This window comes from Sciurus vulgaris (assembly GCF_902686455.1).
Source record: "Sciurus vulgaris genome assembly, chromosome: 12".
Taxonomy (NCBI): Eukaryota; Metazoa; Chordata; class Mammalia; order Rodentia; family Sciuridae; genus Sciurus; species Sciurus vulgaris.
The window spans coordinates 1048601-1067833 of record NC_136473.1 but is presented as its reverse complement, the minus strand read 5'-3'; the positions used below and the strand labels follow the sequence as shown (position 1 = coordinate 1067833).

Below are 19233 nucleotides of genomic sequence, written 5' to 3'. Positions count from 1 at the left end.
AGGCGGGGTGCCGCCTGTATGCCGCCCGGGGACCACACGCCCCCCGCCACGCCCAGCCCCCGAACAGTTCTCGGCCGCGTCCCACTTCCGCAGTGGCGAGCTCGCGCAGGCGCGCGGGCCGCCCTCGGCCGGCGCAGGCGCAATGTGCGACGCTCGGCCCCCGCGCAGGCGCAATGCAGGGCGCTCGACTCGGCGCAGGCGCCCTCTGCTCGCCCCCTCCCCTCTCTCGGCTGCAAGGCTCGGCCCAGCTCGGGTGGGGTCCGGCGGCGGCCAGTGGCAGAGACTGCGGGTGGCCGGCGCGGGAGGGCAACGACCATGTCGGACAGCGGGGCTAGCCGCCTGCGGCGGCAGCTGGAGTCAGGGGGCTTCGAGGCGCGGCTGTACGTGAAGCAGCTGTCGCAGCAGTCAGACGGCGACCGCGACCTGCAGGAGCACCGGCAGCGCGTCCAGGCGCTGGCGGAGGAGACGGCGCAGAACCTGAAGCGCAACGTCTACCAGAACTACCGGCAGTTCATCGAGACGGCGCGCGAGATCTCCTACCTGGAGAGCGAGATGTACCAGCTCAGCCACCTGCTGACGGAGCAGAAGAGCAGCCTGGAGAGCATCCCGCTCGCGCTGCTGCCCGCCGCCGCCGCGGGCGCCGCCGCCGCCGAGGACCCGGCGGGCGCGGGGTCCCGGGACCGCCGGCGCGCCCAGGCCGGCTTTCTGCCGGGGCCCGCGGGCGCCTCGCGCGAAGGCGCGGGCGAGGAGGGCAAGCAGCGCACGCTCACCACGCTTCTGGAGAAGGTGGAGGGCTGCAGGCACCTGCTGGAGGCGGGGCAGTACCTGGTGTACAACGGGGACCTGGTGGAGTACGAGGCGGACCACATGGCTCAGCTGCAGCGCGTGCACGGCTTCCTCATGAACGACTGTCTGCTGGTGGCCACCTGGCTGCCACAGCGGCGCGGCATGTACCGCTACAACGCGCTGTACCCGCTGGACGGCCTGGCCGTGGTCAACGTCAAGGACAACCCTCCCATGAAGGACATGTTCAAGCTACTCATGTTCCCCGAGAGCCGCATCTTTCAGGCAGAAAATGCCAAGATCAAACGGGAGTGGCTGGAAGTGCTGGAGGAAACCAAAAGGGCCCTCAGCGAGAAGAGACGACGAGAGCAGGAGGAGGCGGCCGCCCCGAGGGCGCCGCCGCAGGTGACTTCCAAGGCCAGCAACCCGTTCGAGGAGGACGACGACGACGACGAACCCGCGCTTCCTGAGGTGGAGGAGGAGAAGGTGGACCTCTCAATGGAGTGGATCCAGGAGTTGCCCGAAGACCTCGATGTCTGTATTGCCCAGAGGGACTTTGAGGGCGCCGTGGACCTGCTGGACAAATTGAACCACTATCTGGAAGATAAGCCCAGCCCACCTCCTGTGAAGGAACTCAGGGCCAAGGTGGATGAGCGGGTACGACAGCTCACCGAGGTGCTGGTATTTGAGCTCTCTCCAGATCGCTCCCTGAGGGGCGGCCCCAAGGCCACTCGCAGGGCAGTTTCTCAGCTGATCCGCCTTGGCCAGTGCACCAAAGCTTGTGAGCTGTTTCTGAGGAACAGGGCAGCGGCTGTGCACACTGCCATCCGCCAGCTTCGCATTGAAGGAGCCACTCTGCTGTATATTCACAAGCTGTGCCATGTCTTCTTTACCAGCCTTCTTGAGACGGCAAAGGAGTTCGAAACAGACTTTGCAGGAACTGACAGTGGCTGCTACTCTGCCTTTGTGGTCTGGGCAAGGTCAGCCATGGGCATGTTTGTAGACGCTTTTAGTAAGCAGGTGTTTGACAGTAAGGAGAGCCTCTCAACAGCTGCCGAGTGTGTGAAGGTGGCCAAGGAGCACTGCCAGCAGCTGGGGGACATTGGACTGGACCTCACCTTCATTATCCATGCCCTGCTGGTGAGAGACATCCAGGGGGCCTTACACAGCTACAAGGAGATCATCATTGAAGCCACCAAGCATCGCAACTCCGAGGAGATGTGGAGGAGGATGAACCTGATGACCCCCGAGGCCCTGGGGAAGCTCAAGGAGGAGATGCGAAGCTGTGGGGTCAGTAACTTCGAGCAGTACACGGGCGATGACTGCTGGGTGAACCTGAGCTACACCGTGGTGGCCTTCACTAAGCAGACCATGGGCTTCCTGGAGGAGGCCCTGAAGCTGTACTTCCCGGAACTGCACATGGTCCTCCTGGAGAGCCTGGTGGAGGTCATTCTGGTCGCGGTTCAGCATGTGGATTACAGTCTGCGGTGTGAGCAGGACCCAGAGAAGAAGGCATTCATCAGACAGAACGCGTCCTTTCTGTACGAGACAGTGCTCCCGGTGGTGGAGAAGAGGTTCGAGGAAGGGGTGGGGAAACCCGCCAAGCAGCTCCAGGACCTGAGGAGCGCTTCCAGGCTCATCCGCGTGAATCCCGAGAGCACCACTTCCGTGGTCTGAGGCTGTTCTGCTGCGGGATGCTTCCGTGTGGCTCATGTGCCACTTATGTTTATGTTACGTGAACGTATTCCTATAGTCTCAGTGTAAAAACGAAAGGTACCTCTTAGGCCAAATCAAAAGAAGAAAGAAAATACATTAATTGAAGCCCAAATGACAAAAACACTAGAATTAATTAAAACATACCATGGTTTCCTTTTAAATTATGCTACTTCCTTAATGAATGTATGGTTATTGTAGACTTCAGCTTATCTTTTGAATCCAAACAGCATATATTATGCAGCATGGAGAAATGACGTCTATAAAGACAGTTTAAGGATGTTGTGAAGGGTCCCAGTTCGCCAAAATGTCGGGTTTCTTAAAGGTACAGCGCCACATAAGACACCCTGCCTCAGGTACTTTCTCCCTTTAAGCTGTAATGAACAATCGGGGAAAGAGAGGAGTTGGGAAATTGTTTTTAGAGTAGATTTTAGTCGAAAGACTCCTTTCTTGGAACTAGCTCGTGTGTGGATGTCTGTCAGACACTTCATCTGTACAGGGTTCCAGAGCAGCTTCATAACAACCATTTGGACATTCCCAAGTTTTGTGATTTGAACAGCTGATTATTTGGAGTTGCTGATTAGCAGCTTCATGGCATTTTGTTCGGGAGCACTTACTTGGGAATCTAAAAGACCATGATAAGGTTTTTTTCAACACATTTTGAATTGTGTGAATTTCCAGCTGAAGCTTTTATCTTTGTCATATTAAATAAAGTACTAATAAAAAAAGCAGCACACAAGGAGCCTGCCAGCAGTCAGTGACTTGAGACTTCCCACTCCTTCAGTGTAGCTTGTAGAGTGGCTGAGTCTTCAGGCAAATGGAAAAAAGTTTCTGCTGAGATATTTATTTAGCAAGGTGCAGTAGCACAAAGCCTATAATTCCAGTGACTTGGGCGGCTGAGACAGAAGGATTCCAAGTACAAGGCCAACCCAGCAACTTAGTGAGACCTAGATTAAAAAATAAAACGTACTGGGTATGTGGGTCCATGGTAAAGTACCCCTGGGTTCAATCCCCTGTACCAAAAGAAAAAAAAAAAAAACAGATTTGTTTTTGATTGTGTTTTGATATGCCCAAAACTCAGGGAAAAGAGATCCTGTGTAACCCTCAGAATGATCCATGCCGCATTTTCTTGTTGTTTTTTATTTTTCTGACTTTTTTGTTTCAAAGGCGCTGAGATTCACCCCCTGCCCCACTCTCCGCCTATATAACCCAGAGACACTTAACCACTGAGCTACATCACCAGCCCATTTTACTTTTAGATAGGGCCTTACTAAGTTGCTGAGGTTGGCCTTGAACTTGGGATCCTGCCTCATCCTCCCAAGACTGGGACTACAGGTGTGCACCATCACACCCAGCTAAAGGACCTCAGATTGTAATGGTTACTTCAGATTGTTTAGTGAGACAAACTAAAGAAAGGCTTCTGTGGTGTACTGGCCATATAACATTCCCCCTATTGCAGAGAAATTGTGTTTGCTGAGATTCATTTTTTTTCCTCAGCTTCTATTTGTGATTTTTGTCTCGAAGTGATGTTTCTCATGCCTGTGACTTCCAAAGGTCATTCTTTTTTCGGGATAAATAGTGGTATTGAGGCTGAAGATTATGTCAAACCTAACCACAATCTGAATAGTGGCTCAAGAGCTGTAACACTCCTTGACCTAATAGCTCAGAGGCCGAAACAGCATGGTTTTCTTTTTAGCTATCCATATTCAACAGACTGAAAAGCATCAGAGTTTTGGATCGTCTCACATTGGTGTTTTTCACATGACTTGGGATTTTCTAGATAATCAGCTGAATAGGCAGTTATAATGACTTTTCTTAAGATCACTGGAAATTTGAGAATTTTATAAAATTTTGTGTTTATTATTATTCTGTCATTTAGTTTCTGACATGTACAAAACATACTATGTAAATATGTGTCATTGGGTCTGTAGAATACTTTCGAAATGGAACTCTGTCTGGCAGTATGAATTGTGAATGTGCATTCTCATATGTAAGTGGTTGCTTCTTCATAGAACTCTATGCTTTTTAAAGCTGGCAATACAGAATTTTCTTGTGTAAAAACCCGTGTGCTCCTTGATCAGTGTGGTATCTGGAGGAGTATGTGTCTGTGAATCAGTTGGTGGGAAGTGGACTAAAGCCACCAGTCTGGGAATGCACCTGTGGGCACACAGAACAGCGCAGGCTGTATTCTTCAAGTGCAGCCAGAGCACCCTGTTGGTTTCATTAGATTTCAAAATAAGTTCTAAAAATTGAACGCCTTTAGAGATTGTCTGGACACATGGCAGACATGAAATGCACTGCTGTGGACTACCTTCTCTGTGCTTGGAGCACACCTGTCACTGAGCTTGGGATCACAGACCGATTGAATTAATTAGTGTCGGGGAAAAAAGACACCCTTGGAATTAAGTCTCTTTTGATTAAAGCTTCTTTTCATGTAGGTGTTAAAAAGTCACTTATTTTTGTACAGAATACTACCTATACTTTATCAGTAGATGCATCTTCAACTTGGCATCTTACCTAGGATTGGAAATTTGGGACTTATACATGTAGTATAAAATCAGTATGTGCATTTGCTTTTGATATACTGTGATATTAGAAAATCTTAAATGTTTTATGAAATAAAGCTTAAATGTTCCTACACTGGATAAATTGATAATACAATGTTATATGTATTTTTCTTTAATCAGGACTTAATGTGGTCTTTTTACTATTCTTTGTTGTTTTTTGTTTTATTTATGTGGGGAGGACTGAAAGCTGTTAGCTAATTTAAATAAACATTCTGCTGTCAGAGTTTGAATAAATTGGATCTAAATGTTTTAAGATTCCCTTGAGTGAGAAGTTTCAGATGTACAAAATGTGAGTTTACTCTAAAAAAGTTAAAGTTTTGGGGCTGGGGATGTAGCTCAGTGGGTAGAGTGCTTGCCTTGCAAGCACGAGGCCCTGGGTTCAATCCCAGCACCACAAAAAAAAAAAAAGTTAAGTTTTCTGCTATCTGCACATTCCTAAATGAAGAAAGTATAACATAGGCTGCAAGACTTAGAAACTAAATTATAAGGCTCTAACTTTAAGTAAAATGCAAGCTGGATGAAGTGGCACATACCTGTCATCCCAGCCACCTGGGTTAGCTGAGATGGGAGGATGGCAAGTTCAAGGGCAGCCTCAGCAACTGTCTCAAATAAAAAGGGCTCAGGATGTAGCTCCATGGTACAGTGCTCCTGGGTTCAATTCCCAGTACCGGAAAAATAAAAAATAAGTCATGTGCAGGCAGTGAGGACACTCATGTTGACTGATGGGAGGACAGAGAGGACAAAATAAAGTGAAGCATGCTTCCTCTTCAGGGGCCTAAAGATTGGAAAGGTTAAAAGCAGAATGATCAGGTGTTGAGCCCCTGCGGGGCTGAGTGCTGTGGCCAGAGGGAGCACTGTCACTCTGAGCGGAAAGTCCTCATGGGTCCCAGCAGCCCAGCTGGTCCTTGGAGAATGAAGGGGCAGTGGACAAGCAAAGGAAAAGGTGGCAGGAGAGAAGCCCTCGGCAACACGAGTGTCCAGGAGGAAAGCTGCTCCACAGGACTACTGAGGTGTAGCAAGGACTCAGCCTGCCCCTTCAGAAACCCCATCCCAAGAGGGGCCTTGGTGAGGGTTTCACACGTGTTTTCCCTGAAATCGGGTCATGCTCCACGTGCAGTTGTGCAGTTCAGCATCTTGCTTCCATTCACCTAACAATTCACGTTTGAGTTCTGGTACTGGGGATCAAACCCAGAGCCACTCACCACTGAGCAACCTCCCAGCCCTTTTGAGACAGGGTCCTGCCAAGTTGCCCAGGTTGGTCGTGAAGTTGCCATCCTCCTGGCTCAGCTGCCGAGTTGCTGGATCACAGGCATGTACCAACATGCCTGGCTACAATTCAGTAGTTTGGTGGAGAGGGAGGTACTGGGGCACTTAACCACTGAGCCACATCCCCAGCCCCTTTTCATGTTTTATTTAGAGACAGGATCTCACTGAGTTACTTAGGACCTTGCTAAGCTGCTGAGGCTGGCTTTTTTTTTTCTTTTTCTTTTTGACAGTGCTGGGGTAGAGTGCAAGGCAAGCACTCTACCCACTGAGCTACATCCCCAGGCCTAATTCACTATTTTTAAGACAGTATCTCACATCAATACTATAGCTTTACCTTACTGGAGGGTTTTGTTTTCCTGTGATGGGCTGGGCTCCAACCACAGTGAATGGACAGGCTATGATTTTGCATTTTCCAGTTACTTTGGAACAGCCCACTGATGAGCTGTGCAGCATGAGGCCCTGCTGCAGCCAGGATCTCCCTCAGATGTCTGCTCCTTGCAGGTTCAGCTGAGCCTTGGCACAAAGCACGGCTCTTTCCCCTGCTTCCCTTCCTCCTCCCACCAGAGAATGGGATCATCCAGTGTGAGGCAGAAAGTGACTTAATGTTGCCTTCAACTCTAATCATCTTTTTCTTTTCTAAGTTATCTAACTCTGGCAGACATGTGAATGTCAAACACGGTTTCCTAGAGGCCACGTGGGGCTGCCAGCTCTAGGTATGCGGCAGAGTTCAAACTGGAATTTCCTTTTCCTGTTACTTGGACAGTTCTCTGATTTTTTTCTGCTAAGGCTCCCCCTTCTGGACACCATCTCTTTCCACTGGCTTACCATTTTAGTGAGGCCCATCTTCCAGATGTGGGGAAAACTGATATTTTGGACCTTGAATGTTTAAAAATATTTTTCAAGGCAGGGGAGATAGCTCAGTTGGTAGAGTGCTTGCCTCACAAGCACAAGGCCCTGGGTTCAATCCCCAGCACTGCAAAAAATAGATAAATAAAAAATAAAGATATTTTTCTACTCTTACGGTTGTCCCATAGTTTAGCTGGGTATAGAATTCTAGGTTGGAAATAACTTTCCTTTGAGATTTTGAAAAGCATTACTCCATCGTCTTCTAGTTTCTCAAGTTGTTCTCAAGTCAAAATCATTGTTTCTGTACACCAACTATTTGCTTTCTTGAAAAGTGTTTAGCATCTCATCTGTGTAAGTTCTGAAGTTTCCGGTGGAGTGCTTTGCATTGGTCTTCAGTTCTCATGCTGGGTCAACAGTAGACCTTTCAATAGGTGTGTAAACCCTTCAGTTCCAGGTATTCTGACATTGCTTTCTTTTTTGTGTGGCCTGGTCTTCAGTGGTTCTCAAACATATGACTTTTATTATTGGTCTCCAGTCTTCTGGAAGGAGAGGAGCAGCTACCTGGGTGGGTGTTATGATCTGGATCCTAAGCAGCCCTTGAAAACCCATGTAGTGAAGGCTTGGTTCCTTGCCTGTGGTGTAGTGGCAGGTGGAACCTTTGCGGGGAGGCCTGGTTAGGCTACTGGGGACGTGCCCTTGAAGGAACTGTTGGGACCTCAGCCCCTCTTTTGCTTTCTGGCCACCACCTGGCAAGCAGCTTCCTCTGCCACACATTCCCACCATGGTGTACCGTGCCACCAAAGTCCAGAGACAATGGAGTCGAGCAATATGGACAGAAACTGCTGAAACCATGAGCCTCAATAAACCTCTCCCCCTTACAAGTTATCCGGGTATTCTGTCATGATAACAGGAAGCTAACACAGTGGGAGAATGGGCATCTCTTTCAGATGTTGCCATCAGCTGCTTCTTCCATGGACTTAGTACTAAAGTGGCATTTCAAACCAGCAGGGAAAACAATGATTCAACATTATGACGACTTGCTAATTATTTGTATGAAAATGGAAACCTGACATCAGGGGTTCTGGGTTTTTTTGTTTTTTGTTTTTTTTTTTTTTTTTTTTTCTTTGTACTAGGGATTGAACCCAAGGACATTTTTATTTTTTTACTTTGAGACAGGACCTCACTACATTGCTGAGGCCGGCCTGGAACTTGTGATCCTCCTCCCTAGTTGCCTGAATAGGTGGGATTACAGGCATACACTACTGTGCCCCCTGTGAGTAGATCTCACAGGCCACATGAGGCTACTACACACAGTATCCATCTCTGGATTGTCTCCCTTTTTACTCTGGGTGGTACTGTCTTTGACCTTCCATCTTTTCCGAGCTAGGCTGTGCAGCGGTACCCTCTCAAGATGCGGGTGTGTACTGCTCGGCAGCCCCACGGTCTCCTGCAGGGACACACTGCAGGCCCTGTGCTGCTGAGCTGTTGGGCGGATTGGGCACCTTCAGTGAGCTCCCAGGTTGGAATGTTTTCAATGTGACAGAGCTTCTATGTGTAGGCAGAGCTTCTATCCATGGCAGAGTTGGCTCAACTCCAGATGCTGCTTTCTGATGACCACACCGTATCGTGTGTGAGTGGAAGATGATCTTAGAAAGCCAGGTGCTTTGGGCCTTTCTTTAACTTACTTCAAAGCAGTGGCAGCTCCAGAATGTACAGCCAGGAGAGGGGCTTGGGGTCAGTTCTGGGGTTGGCTGTGAGTATGTGCAGACACACGTGTGGTGCTGGAAGCTGCTCATCTTTGGGAAGGGTTTTACTTGGGAGTGTCTTGTGCTGGATGAAGACAGTCCTTCAGGCCATCTACTGGAGTTCAAAGTCCCAACTTCACTGTAAATCCTGACCCCTCCCATGTGACTGCTTGCCTGCTTCCAATGCCAAAGCTCACCCAGGAGACAAATTTAGCTACTTGCACCCAAGACTCAAGGCTTCAACCAAACCTGACTTGTGTCACAAAGTGGCCTAAAAGGAAGCAAAGATCATCTTAGCCTTCAGTACGCACCTGGACAGCAAGTGTCATGGAAAAGAAAGGTAGCAGTACAGTTTGGTGTCTGGGGATTTTTTCCTACTGCACATCTACAGCAAGCACAGCCAGAGTCCCAGTATTCCCAAGCCCTGGACTCCCTGGGCTGCCCTGGAGGCGGCAGCTTAGTGCCACCTAGCAGTGCACCAGGAAGTCATCGGCCAGGCACTTCTCTGCTGGCTCTGCTCTTTGCTGCCTCCACACAAAGAGTCTGCTCAGCTACCAGTGCCTGGCCTGGCAAAAGGCCCTCCAGTCTGAGCACGCAGACGCAGCCTGGTGGAATTTGGAAGGGAGCACTGAAATGTTTTGAGCTTCCCAGTGGCTTCCCCTGACTTGGATCCAATCCAGTGTCCCACAGGAGTTGACCCTGCTGCTATTGATGAAGACTAACCCCGAACTTTGCATGTTGAGGCTCAGACCAAGGTGCCTGTGCAGGGAGGCAGTTAAGGGCAGATGTGGGCAGGAGGCTGGGGCCCTCATGGCGGCATTAGCAAGCTAATTAGAAAAGGTCATTCAAACACGTAGGGAGATGGCTACTACTCTAAGCTGAGAGGGGCCTCGGAATGGACCTGCACTGCTGGCACCTTGACTTTGGACTTCAGCCTGCAGAACTGCAAGAAATGTCTGTGTAGAAGCCACCCAGTCCATGAACCCCTGTTCCGGCAGCCTGAGCTGACAAAGCACCCACCTTTCTCTTTAATTTCCCTTCTGGGGACTCATTCCAGCCATCTGATCTTTCACGTCCTCCAGAACCTACCCCAGGACTATCTGTCACTATGCTCTATGCACATCCTACTCCACTCTCCCTTGGTCTGTCGCTCAAACCCACCCCAGTGAGCTGACTCCTGCTCGACACCTGGATTTACAGGTGGCTTCCAGAGCGGCTGACGGCAGCATTCAGCCGTGTTACTGCGAGCTTTGGCATGTGTTACCTCTTAGTCGCGTGCACTTTCAACTAATGCATTTTGTTCATGAAGGCTCTGGGCAGCAAAGGCTGCAGTAAGCTCGCTGATCCATTCTCTACCTCTGTGAACGCTGTACTTGTTTGAGGCAACTTTAATCAGAGCACAGAGGTGAGGCGCAGGTGGAGTGTCCCTTAACAATAATGCTTGGAACCAGAAGCGTCTTGGATCTGGGGCACTCCTAAGGAACATCATGCAGACTGACCCCAGGCTCACCGTGAACTGCCGGTGTTTTGTATGGACCCGACACCCCTGCCCGGGCAGCTCCCCGTGTTTTCAGTGTTGCCTGGTTTGGCTGCAGCTCCTCACACAAGGCCAGGTGTGGAATTCTCCCCCTGGTGATGTGGTGGTGCTCAAGAAGCTTCAGGTTTCTGGACTAAGGATGTTCCACTCACACCCTTCCTCACCGTTTTGTCCCCAAGCCAGAGCCTTTGGTGGCGATGTGGTACTTTACTCAGAAGGCAATGAAAAGTGCACGTGGGAACTGAGGAGTGACTGTGAAACAGAAGCCGAGCTTTGCTTCCCAAACATGTTTTCAAAAGACTTTTATTTTAAACACACACAGAGCTGGAGGCAAACGCCTGTGACATGTGGCGGGGAAGATTACACTGACTGCTTACACTGATCATTTCTTCCTCTCCATGGAGTCCACGGTCGTGAAGTCTCGTGGAGCACGAGGTGTGTCTTCCTTTACATCCCTGTTTGCAGTAGTCCTTTATGACAGTAATTAGGTGGCCAAGTCCTCCATAACCGTCCGGTGATTATTAAAGCCTTGCAGCTGTTGGTTTTCCTATTGGTGTCTTACAACCTAACACAAACAAAGAGCTCATGAAGCCACGCTGAAGTTGCCTGTCCTCCTCCTCCTGTTTCTTAAGCTACTGCCCGAGAGATGCCAGTACTGTGCAGGCCTACGGGCGCTGCAGGCATGCCGGGCCCTCTGCGGAGGTGTGGCCAGTGCTGCAGGGTCGGGGCAGGGCCAGACCAGGGCGGGCACTGCAGTGCTCCAGGACCTGAAGTCTGGCGCATCCTGGTTCACACTATCCCACACCTACTTCCCCTAGCAACAAAGTGGCCGTCCCCCTTGCAGATGAGGGGTTAGGAGTGCTTTGGCTCGACCCCCTCCTGACCACATTTGAAAATGAATTTCACGGTGACCTATTCTGTGAACAGAAGGGGGCTGGCGCTTGTCACCGCCCTCTGAGAGGTCTCACAGCCCCTCCGCCCTCTCCTTCCTCCACACACCCAGTCCTGGTTTGCCTGGCCTAAGCAGATGCCACCCAGGGCCTTCAATGCAACTCTGACCAATGTCCTGAGCTAGGCATAGGTACAAAAATGCCACTGGTAAGAACAGCCGCTCAATGACACAGTGCTTATTCAACATAATCAACAGGTCATTATTTCCTTAAATGCTGACACCCTGTTTTTTTTTTTTTTAAAAGTCTGTAGTCGTAGAGGGACAGCATGCCTTTGTTTCCTTTCCATGTGGTGCCGAGGCTCCAACCCAGTGCCTCACACAGCCTAGGCACGTGCTCTGCCACTGAGCCACAGTCCCGGCTGCCCCACCCCCAATATCATCCCTGGTCCCTATAAGAAGTGTTCTCCATTCACTTCCAACTCTCAATGCTTACAGACACAGAAACAGGGGCCTGCATTTCTGGGCTACACCGTGTCTCTTTCTCTCTTTTGCGGTCCTAGGAATTGGAACCCAGGGCCTGACACATGCCAGGCAAGCGCTCTACGCTTGAGCTGTGCCCCATGCCTTTGTGAAGTCTCACTTTGAGACAGAATCTTGCTCACTGCAGAGGCTGGCCATCAGTGTGCGACTCTCCCGCCCCAGCCTCCCCATCCCTGGGAGATCCCTGGGATTGCAGGCACGTGCCACTGTGCCCAAGGTCTGTAGCACACTTCCTTATTGTAAAAGGCACTGGGCTGGGATTTAGCCCAGGGGCAGAACACTTTCCTAGCACGGGGAGGCAGGTCCTGGGTTCCTGCTCCAGCAGGGGAATACTGACAAGCAATGCGGGGAGTGTGATGTCTTATCAAACCGTACTTACTGAGCATGTCCTGTAATTTGGTTGTGGCAGGTTCATTCACACTAAATATGTTTTCATTGTTTCTAAAGAAAGGAACAAGCTTTGTCACTGCATACATCAGGTGACAGCCTCCAAGCAGTGCTCCCCCGCCAGTGCAGGTGGTGGGAAGGCCTCTGGCCTGTCCTCCCTCCTGGCTTCACGTGACACACAACCACCAGGCCTGGAGCTTCAGCACTGCCCCCTTCGTTCCACAGGTGAACGGCTCTGTCTCCCACCATCCATCCACACGCCACCCCATGCCCTTCTCCAGAAAGCTTCCTTGCCACTGGTCTCCACCTGGAGGGTCTGGTCAAGTGCAGAATAGCCTACCCCGCCTCCCTCCTTGGCCCCAGGGGCACTTTCACTCAAACACGAGGGTGCCCGGGGAAAGCCTGCGGGCTCCACTGCGAGCGGTGGGTGAGTGAAGGGCACTCCAACACCCTCCTGCACCTGGGTACTCGCTTGGTGACACTGTGACCTTGCCCCTTTAGTGCTCACGGGTCCGTGCACAGTACTTACATTTTCTTTTTCTCTACCACACCGAGTCTCACAAAAGCTGCTAAGGCGTTTTTCTGCACGTCGGAAGATAACACATCGTAACACTGAGAGGCACCTGGGTGGAGGAGGAAGAGCTGGTGGACCCCTGCTCTTCAGTAATAAGAATCCCCTCCCTGCAAGGGTGACTGACCTTGATCGAGAAGCTGACCTGTGAACTTCCTCACTGCAGCCAGGTACTGCTTCTCAGTAAAGCGCTCTTCTTCTTCATATAAGAGGTACTTGCAAATTATCTGATTTTAACAGGGACAATTAGGACCAGAGAGAAAAAGGGCCCAAGAGATATGGGAGGGTCTTTAGGGCATCTCTTCTAAGCTTCTGCTCATTTTGACAATTAGAATACAACGGTGTAAAATACTGATATTTATTAAACATCACTCTGCCATTTCAGAGGGCTGCAAATTAACTACTACCAGCTTTGCATTTCATGCTCCTGGAAAGAGAGGAGTCAGATTTTTATAATGTTGTCTTTCTCGCTAAATGCACCCAACAAAGGGCTAAGTCACTGGATGTTTTCTACTGTAGAAAAGAGATTAAGGGTAGAAGCAACACTGATCAGGTACCAAGTGTGAGGCTTTGTCCAAGGAGGCTGGCGATGTCATCTCAAGTGCCACAGCACTCGTGCCAGGAAGCAGGTTGGGTGCCCGCAGGCAGTGCACACGAACCCGACCCGAAGTCTTTTCTCTCAGTAGGCATGGCCCCTGCGGTCTGCATTCCCAACTCCCTCTCTCCTCAGTCCTGAGGGGTCCTGCTGGGTGTACCACCCACCTCTGTATCCACTGAGCTCTGGCAAGCTCCTCAGATACTTGCACTTGAACTTCTCCTTCCCCTTCCAACATTAGCATCGAGTGACACACACGACTGACTCTACATATCCTTCAGGTCTTGTATTCACTAAGTGCGTATTACATCTCAAACACTTTGCAACACACTAAGAACAAGAGACACGAGCACAGCATGACAACTGTGTTTGGGTAAAACCGAGGTTATAGGAAGACTGTGCTAGGCCTCACAAAGCTGTCATTCTCTTGGTTCTGTGATGGACGAGGCCTCCTCTAGCCACCTGGGAGGTGATATCATTCACTGGGGAAGATCCCAGCCCAGCAGAGCAGAAATAAGTGCGGTGTGGAAAACTCTTTTGATTTGACATGGGGGCCAATGAGAAGAACTTGCCAAATTTACATACCTGGTAACATTCCACAAAAGGTTTAAAAAGTCCTACTAGAAATTCTAACACAGCATTTCCTTTCTCTGTAACAAGGATGTCCCTTAAAGTCATCTGAATGGTCTCACTTTTGCAAAGCAGGTAACAGCCTTCTTCAAAGTCCTGGAAGGGAAAAGGGAAAGCCAGAATGTACGTGGGAATTCAGGTTCATGGGCGCATGCTAATCTCCAAGCACAGCACGTGCCCTCAGTTGAGACACAGCTAGTCACAGCCTTCCCAGGACCACCTGGATGCTCCACAGCAGCACAAGAAACATTCTGCTCATGTTCAAAATGCTGAACCCCAGACACAGCAAACAGAAAACCCTGGGTGATGGACTTTCTTTCTTTAATGTTTTTTTTTTAAGTTTTCAATGGACTCTTATTTTATTTATTTACATGCAGCACTGAGAATTGAACCCAGCACCCCAAACATGCCAGCAAGCGCTCTACCACTGAGCCACGACCCCAGCCCCTATGGACTTTCTTTCACTGTGCACAGCCACACTCCTTAGATCTGACTAGTAAGTATGTACAAAAAGTCCTAAAGATGTGGCTCATGCTCAAAGTTCTCTGGCATCCCTGCCCTCATGCCCCAAGAATAAAACGAAGCCCGTTCACCTGAGCGCGGCACACAAAAGCCTACACCACCTTCGTCTATTCTGCCACTGCCTCCCCAAGCTAACCAGTAGTCAAACTCGGGAGCTTGACCAGGCTCAGCTGTCCACACGGCCACACAAGACCACCCACTGCTCCTCTCCTGGCTGAGGCACCTGCTGCCAGACACACTCCAGCCCACTGTCAGCAGAAAAACCAGTGTTGACTTACAAACACCTATGAACAACTCATGCACAGGAGCGGCACTAGTGGCTCCAGGAGGGACCCTCCGAATGAAGACTCCCTCAGTCACTCATTCTCATCATCACCTGCTGCACAGCTCTGGACAGCACAGCAAGGCCGGAGCTGGGTCTGCTGAACTGAGCACCAGAATTTCTCGCCGTGCTGCCTGCAAATGCACCTGCTGCTTCTAGAACTCACGCCGTGCGCGCCTGCTCTTCTTCTGTGGACTCACCCTTAGTGTGCTTCCCGGAAGGAAGATGAACTCATCTGAAAACATGTCTCGGAGGAAGCGGAAGCAGCTGTAGACATCCTCTGCAAATAAATTTGTTCCGTAAGATCACCACACTGCTTTTTAAACTTTCAGGGAGTACCAGGAAGTCTGTGAAGCCCCAAAATGCAGTCCTTCAAAGGTGCATTTTATTCATGTAACAGGACAAGAATTAAGTCCCCTACAGGAAGCCAGAATCAACCAGAACTTCACCTGCAGAGTAAACTAGTCTAGCATAATGTTAATGATTAGAACTAAATTACAAGCAAGCTTCTAATAAGTCAGTCTGGTAACAAGTCTGGTAACAAGGAAGACACCACATTCCTTAGAAGCCTGGGACACCGCTTTCCCCTATGCCAAGGTTCCCAGGGCAGGAGAGGAACTGACTTCCTAGCTCCCCTTCACATTCACATTCCTGCATCTTCACCATGCCTCTAGTACTCTTCCCTGTGAAGTTCCAAGAAAAAAAATAAAGTCACCAAAGGAGCCCCGACTCTGGCCTCCTGAATGAGGCTCTGGTGGGGCTCCCCCAGGCATCCTCAGGCGGACCTGGTGAACACCCTGCCTGGACTACAAACTCCTGTCAACCAGAACTGTGCTCATCCCACGGCCCCGTCCTCAGTGCAAGCAGCACGCTGCTGTGCGGGTGTTCTGCTGGAGGCTCCCATATCCGCCCTTGCTGGGCGAAGGGCCTCACAGAAGGAACAGCTCAGACAGGAGACGGCAAGCGTGCTCACATGCAGAGCATTCTCTGAGCAACTATGCAACTCTGTTGGCCTAACTCTCCTCTTATAAAAGGAGAGGTTTAGGTTGGGCAATTTCTAGGTCCTTCCAATTCTAAGTGTTTCTTTTTTTCTTTGGGGGGGGGGAGGTCTTGCTACATTGCCCAGGTGGACCTTAGCCTCCTGAGCAGCTGGGACTACGGACAGGTACATGCCACTGTGCCCTCCAAGTCTAGGACTGTATGACAGACGGCCATGGGTTTAAGAAGCCATGCTAACTTCCAAGGGTAGAGGCCAGGGGCCTTCAGGTGAGTGGCCTTGCTGTGCACTACTGCTCCCTGCGTGGGACTGCAAGGCTGGGCCTCTTCTGAAGTTCAAGATCATGTTCCTGGAAGTTACCTTTCCTGAACCCAGGTGTCATCTGCAAGGCTACAGCTACTAAGGAAGGACGGACAAAAATGTTGAGCAACTGGTTCCTATAAGCCGAGCACATAAGCAGAGTGATGTGCTGGAAAATGAGTCCATCGACCACTTCTGAGTCTCCGGAGTCCACGTTCAGAATCACCTGGTCTCTAACAAGGCTGGCGAGGTTGGAATGCAGAAGAATGCTGGACTGGACAACTTCCTCAGCAGGTTCATTATCTGCACACAAAGACAACGTGTGTAAATGAGACAGGGTCTGTAGGGGTGGCCTGGCCTGAAAGGAGAGTAACTTCAAGTGGCAGACGCTACGTTAGTTTCTTACCAGCTGAGGTCATGATACAAGGACATTTTGGAAGAAGCATTTCGTGTATCAAATCTTTCAGGACATGCACATAACATCATCTACCCAAGTCTGTCAGTCATTCTGAAATACACATCCATTCCCAACCTAAAAATTAGCACATTCTGTCTCTCTCAGGAACCAAGGGCATCCACACATTTGCAAGAGCAAGTTACGTGACTGGAAAATCACATGCACATGGATTTAATAATACCAAGACAGAAAGGTCTGTGATTAGTGCCTGAGTACCTTAAAACATACTTTTCACACACGCGCGCACACACACACACCCCACAGGAAGCTTGCTTAGATGCTCCCCACCCCAGGTGGCAAGCGTATCGCTCTGCATGCAGACCAAACGGCAGCCACAGTCCTAGCACCAGGTCTCTGAGAGCATGGGACACTGCGATCTCTTCCCCGCATCTAGGGCCATTAGAGAAGCAGAACCGTGATGGTTCCTGTAGCTCATCATCTGACACTACCTTGGCCTGGACGTCACCAAACAGTAGTCACAGAAGCAGAATGAAGAGATAGTGATATTTAACAAATACTCTCAGCAAGGGCAATCATTTTATTATACTATGAACCCCAGCCAAAGAGCTGGGTGTCAGGTTCTGCTGATGATGCAGAAGAGGGAGAAGGGAGGGGCGAGGCTTGTATTTAGGGACCAAACGCAAGGTCTCAGAGTGAAGCCCATTCCTGGCTGGTGTGTGGCCGCCTGTCACCAGGCTTTGAACTCATTCCCTTCAGCAGCCTCAATCACACTCGATCAGCCTGCCCTCAGCATGCTCCGGTTCATGACATCTATGAAAAGATGGGAAAGGCTCTAGAGGGCTGGAGACGCAGCTCAGGGGCACAGTGCCTGCCTGGCACGGGAGAGGCCCTGGGCTCACTTCCCAGCATCTGAAAAAAGGGTTCCAGACATGAGGATGCTTAGGAACGTGGGATCACGTAAGTGAAAAAGAACAAAGGAACTGAATACACGCTCTACATCAGGAATCACAACTGCTCAGCTCACACTGTCACTTGTCCCATGAACCGACTGTGATAACCAGGTGGCGTGGTGTTGTTCAGCCACAGGTACGCTGATCCTAGCTTCAAAAAGCAAACCACCTTAGAGAGACGGGCGCTCCTGGGGCACAGTTATGGGTTCAGCACTCTAGCTGGCCGTCTGTGACACCTAATACTCACTACCTGTGTCATAATTCACACGCCCCTCGACTCCTACCAGTCCATCACAATGCTGAGACAGACGTCACCTCCCTCTCTTCCCTCACTGGTGACAGGTACTGGACTGCCTGGCTCTTGTTAGGAATTCCTCCTGGATTCCTTTGCTGTGCACCAGCTCAGTCACCGCTGGGGCTTGGGTGGCCTCACTTCTCAGTTGGGACCTAAAGCCTGTGAGGCCTAAGACCTCTAGCTGCCACCCGCAGCCCTTTCTTCTCCTTGCCCCACCCAGCGACATGGCTTCGGGTGGCCCTTGCCCTGACGCAGCCTCTCCGCCGTGCATTTCCCATCCTGTGTGACCAGCTCTACTCTCTGAGGAGCTCCTTTCCTGTTGAGACGGGTGCAAAGCCACTTCGTGCCATCTCCCCTCACCCTCGCTATTCTCAAAAATCTTCACAAGTGGGTCTGCAGCCTCACCGATCCCACTGCTTGCTCATGCACTTGATGTCGGCATGATGAGTGAACACAGGTGCTTCACCAGAGGGCTACCTGAGTTTGAAGGGACTGCCTTTTCAAGTGTCATCTGTATGATCTTAAATCCAAGAGACAGAAAACAACTCAAGCTCACTTTTGTTGCATGCACCCCAGATTTCCAGCACAGCATTCAAACCTGGACAAGGTTTTCACAAAGCTGTTATATCTGAGAAATACATAAAGGCCAACAAGGCCAGTCCTTCAGTGTGTGCCACCCACAGGCAAACGGGCTGCAGAGGAGGAAGGACGGACTCCTGTCACTACTCTCCACTCTGCTGTGGGCAAGGGGATAGTGTTCTAGTCCTTGGGTATTCAGGGTCTTGGGGGGAACATGACATGCAAATGTTTATGCTCAAGGGCCAGCCTGCTGGGATTCATGTTCTTGAGGGATGAAAACAGACAAGGGTCCTTCTCTAACGGATGTTTAGCTCAGCATCGTATGTAGGTTTCCCACATCTACAACTCATTCCCAAGTTAAGATGAAAAGGCAATTCTCCACACTCACATCCCACTACGTACCAGGCCACAGGAGGAACCCTCCAAATGCCTGGGCCAAGCCCTTCAGCCACAGAGTCTTTTCCACCAGAGCGTCAAAGTCCATAGACGGCCGGTTCTGAAGGAGCACCGCGACTGCCAAGCTCCATGGGCTCAGAACTAGGTTCTCAATTTGCAGAAGCTGCATTTTGTAGGCAACTTCAGTGACAAAAGCATGCATGTCCTCAGACTGTTTCTGCGGGATATATCTAAAAGGAAGGGCACAGAACACGTTGGGATTTTGCAATCTGCACTTGCGGGGTGGGAAGACCCTTTGGAAGGCTTCTCATGCTCCTCCCAACCAACTTCCTCAGGCCACCTCCAAGTGTAATCTGCACACGTCTCCAGGACATGCTCTTGA

General features: G+C 50.4%; 2 protein-coding genes across 4 annotated transcripts in view; one reads left to right on the top strand and one right to left on the bottom strand.

Moving 5' to 3' along the window:
• Positions 1–18: 18 nt before the first annotated feature.
• On the top strand, positions 19–5208 carry EXOC8 (exocyst complex component 8; the record flags this gene model as incomplete). Its single annotated transcript, XM_079107498.1, has 1 exon — positions 19–5208. The coding sequence occupies one exon, from the start codon at positions 19–21 to the stop codon at positions 2458–2460; it is 2442 nt and encodes an 813-aa protein (XP_078963624.1). The 3' UTR covers positions 2461–5208.
• A 5526-nt stretch (positions 5209–10734) lies between these two features.
• The window catches only part of GNPAT (glyceronephosphate O-acyltransferase), a 29975-nt gene continuing 21476 nt past the window's right edge, over positions 10735–19233 (bottom strand). For 2 of the 3 annotated variants that reach the window (XM_079107204.1, XM_079107206.1), the window contains exons 9-16: positions 18858–19081; positions 16274–16516; positions 15117–15196; positions 14028–14168; positions 12975–13074; positions 12806–12899; positions 12269–12330; positions 10735–11022 (exon numbers count right to left, since the gene is read on the bottom strand). In XM_079107204.1, the coding sequence (XP_078963330.1) occupies positions 10979–11022; positions 12269–12330; positions 12806–12899; positions 12975–13074; positions 14028–14168; positions 15117–15196; positions 16274–16516; positions 18858–19081 (988 nt within the window). In that variant the 3' untranslated portion in view covers positions 10735–10978. The remainder of the gene's footprint in view (positions 11023–12268; positions 12331–12805; positions 12900–12974; positions 13075–14027; positions 14169–15116; positions 15197–16273; positions 16517–18857; positions 19082–19233) is intronic. The other variant, XM_079107205.1, reaches the window with a different exon arrangement.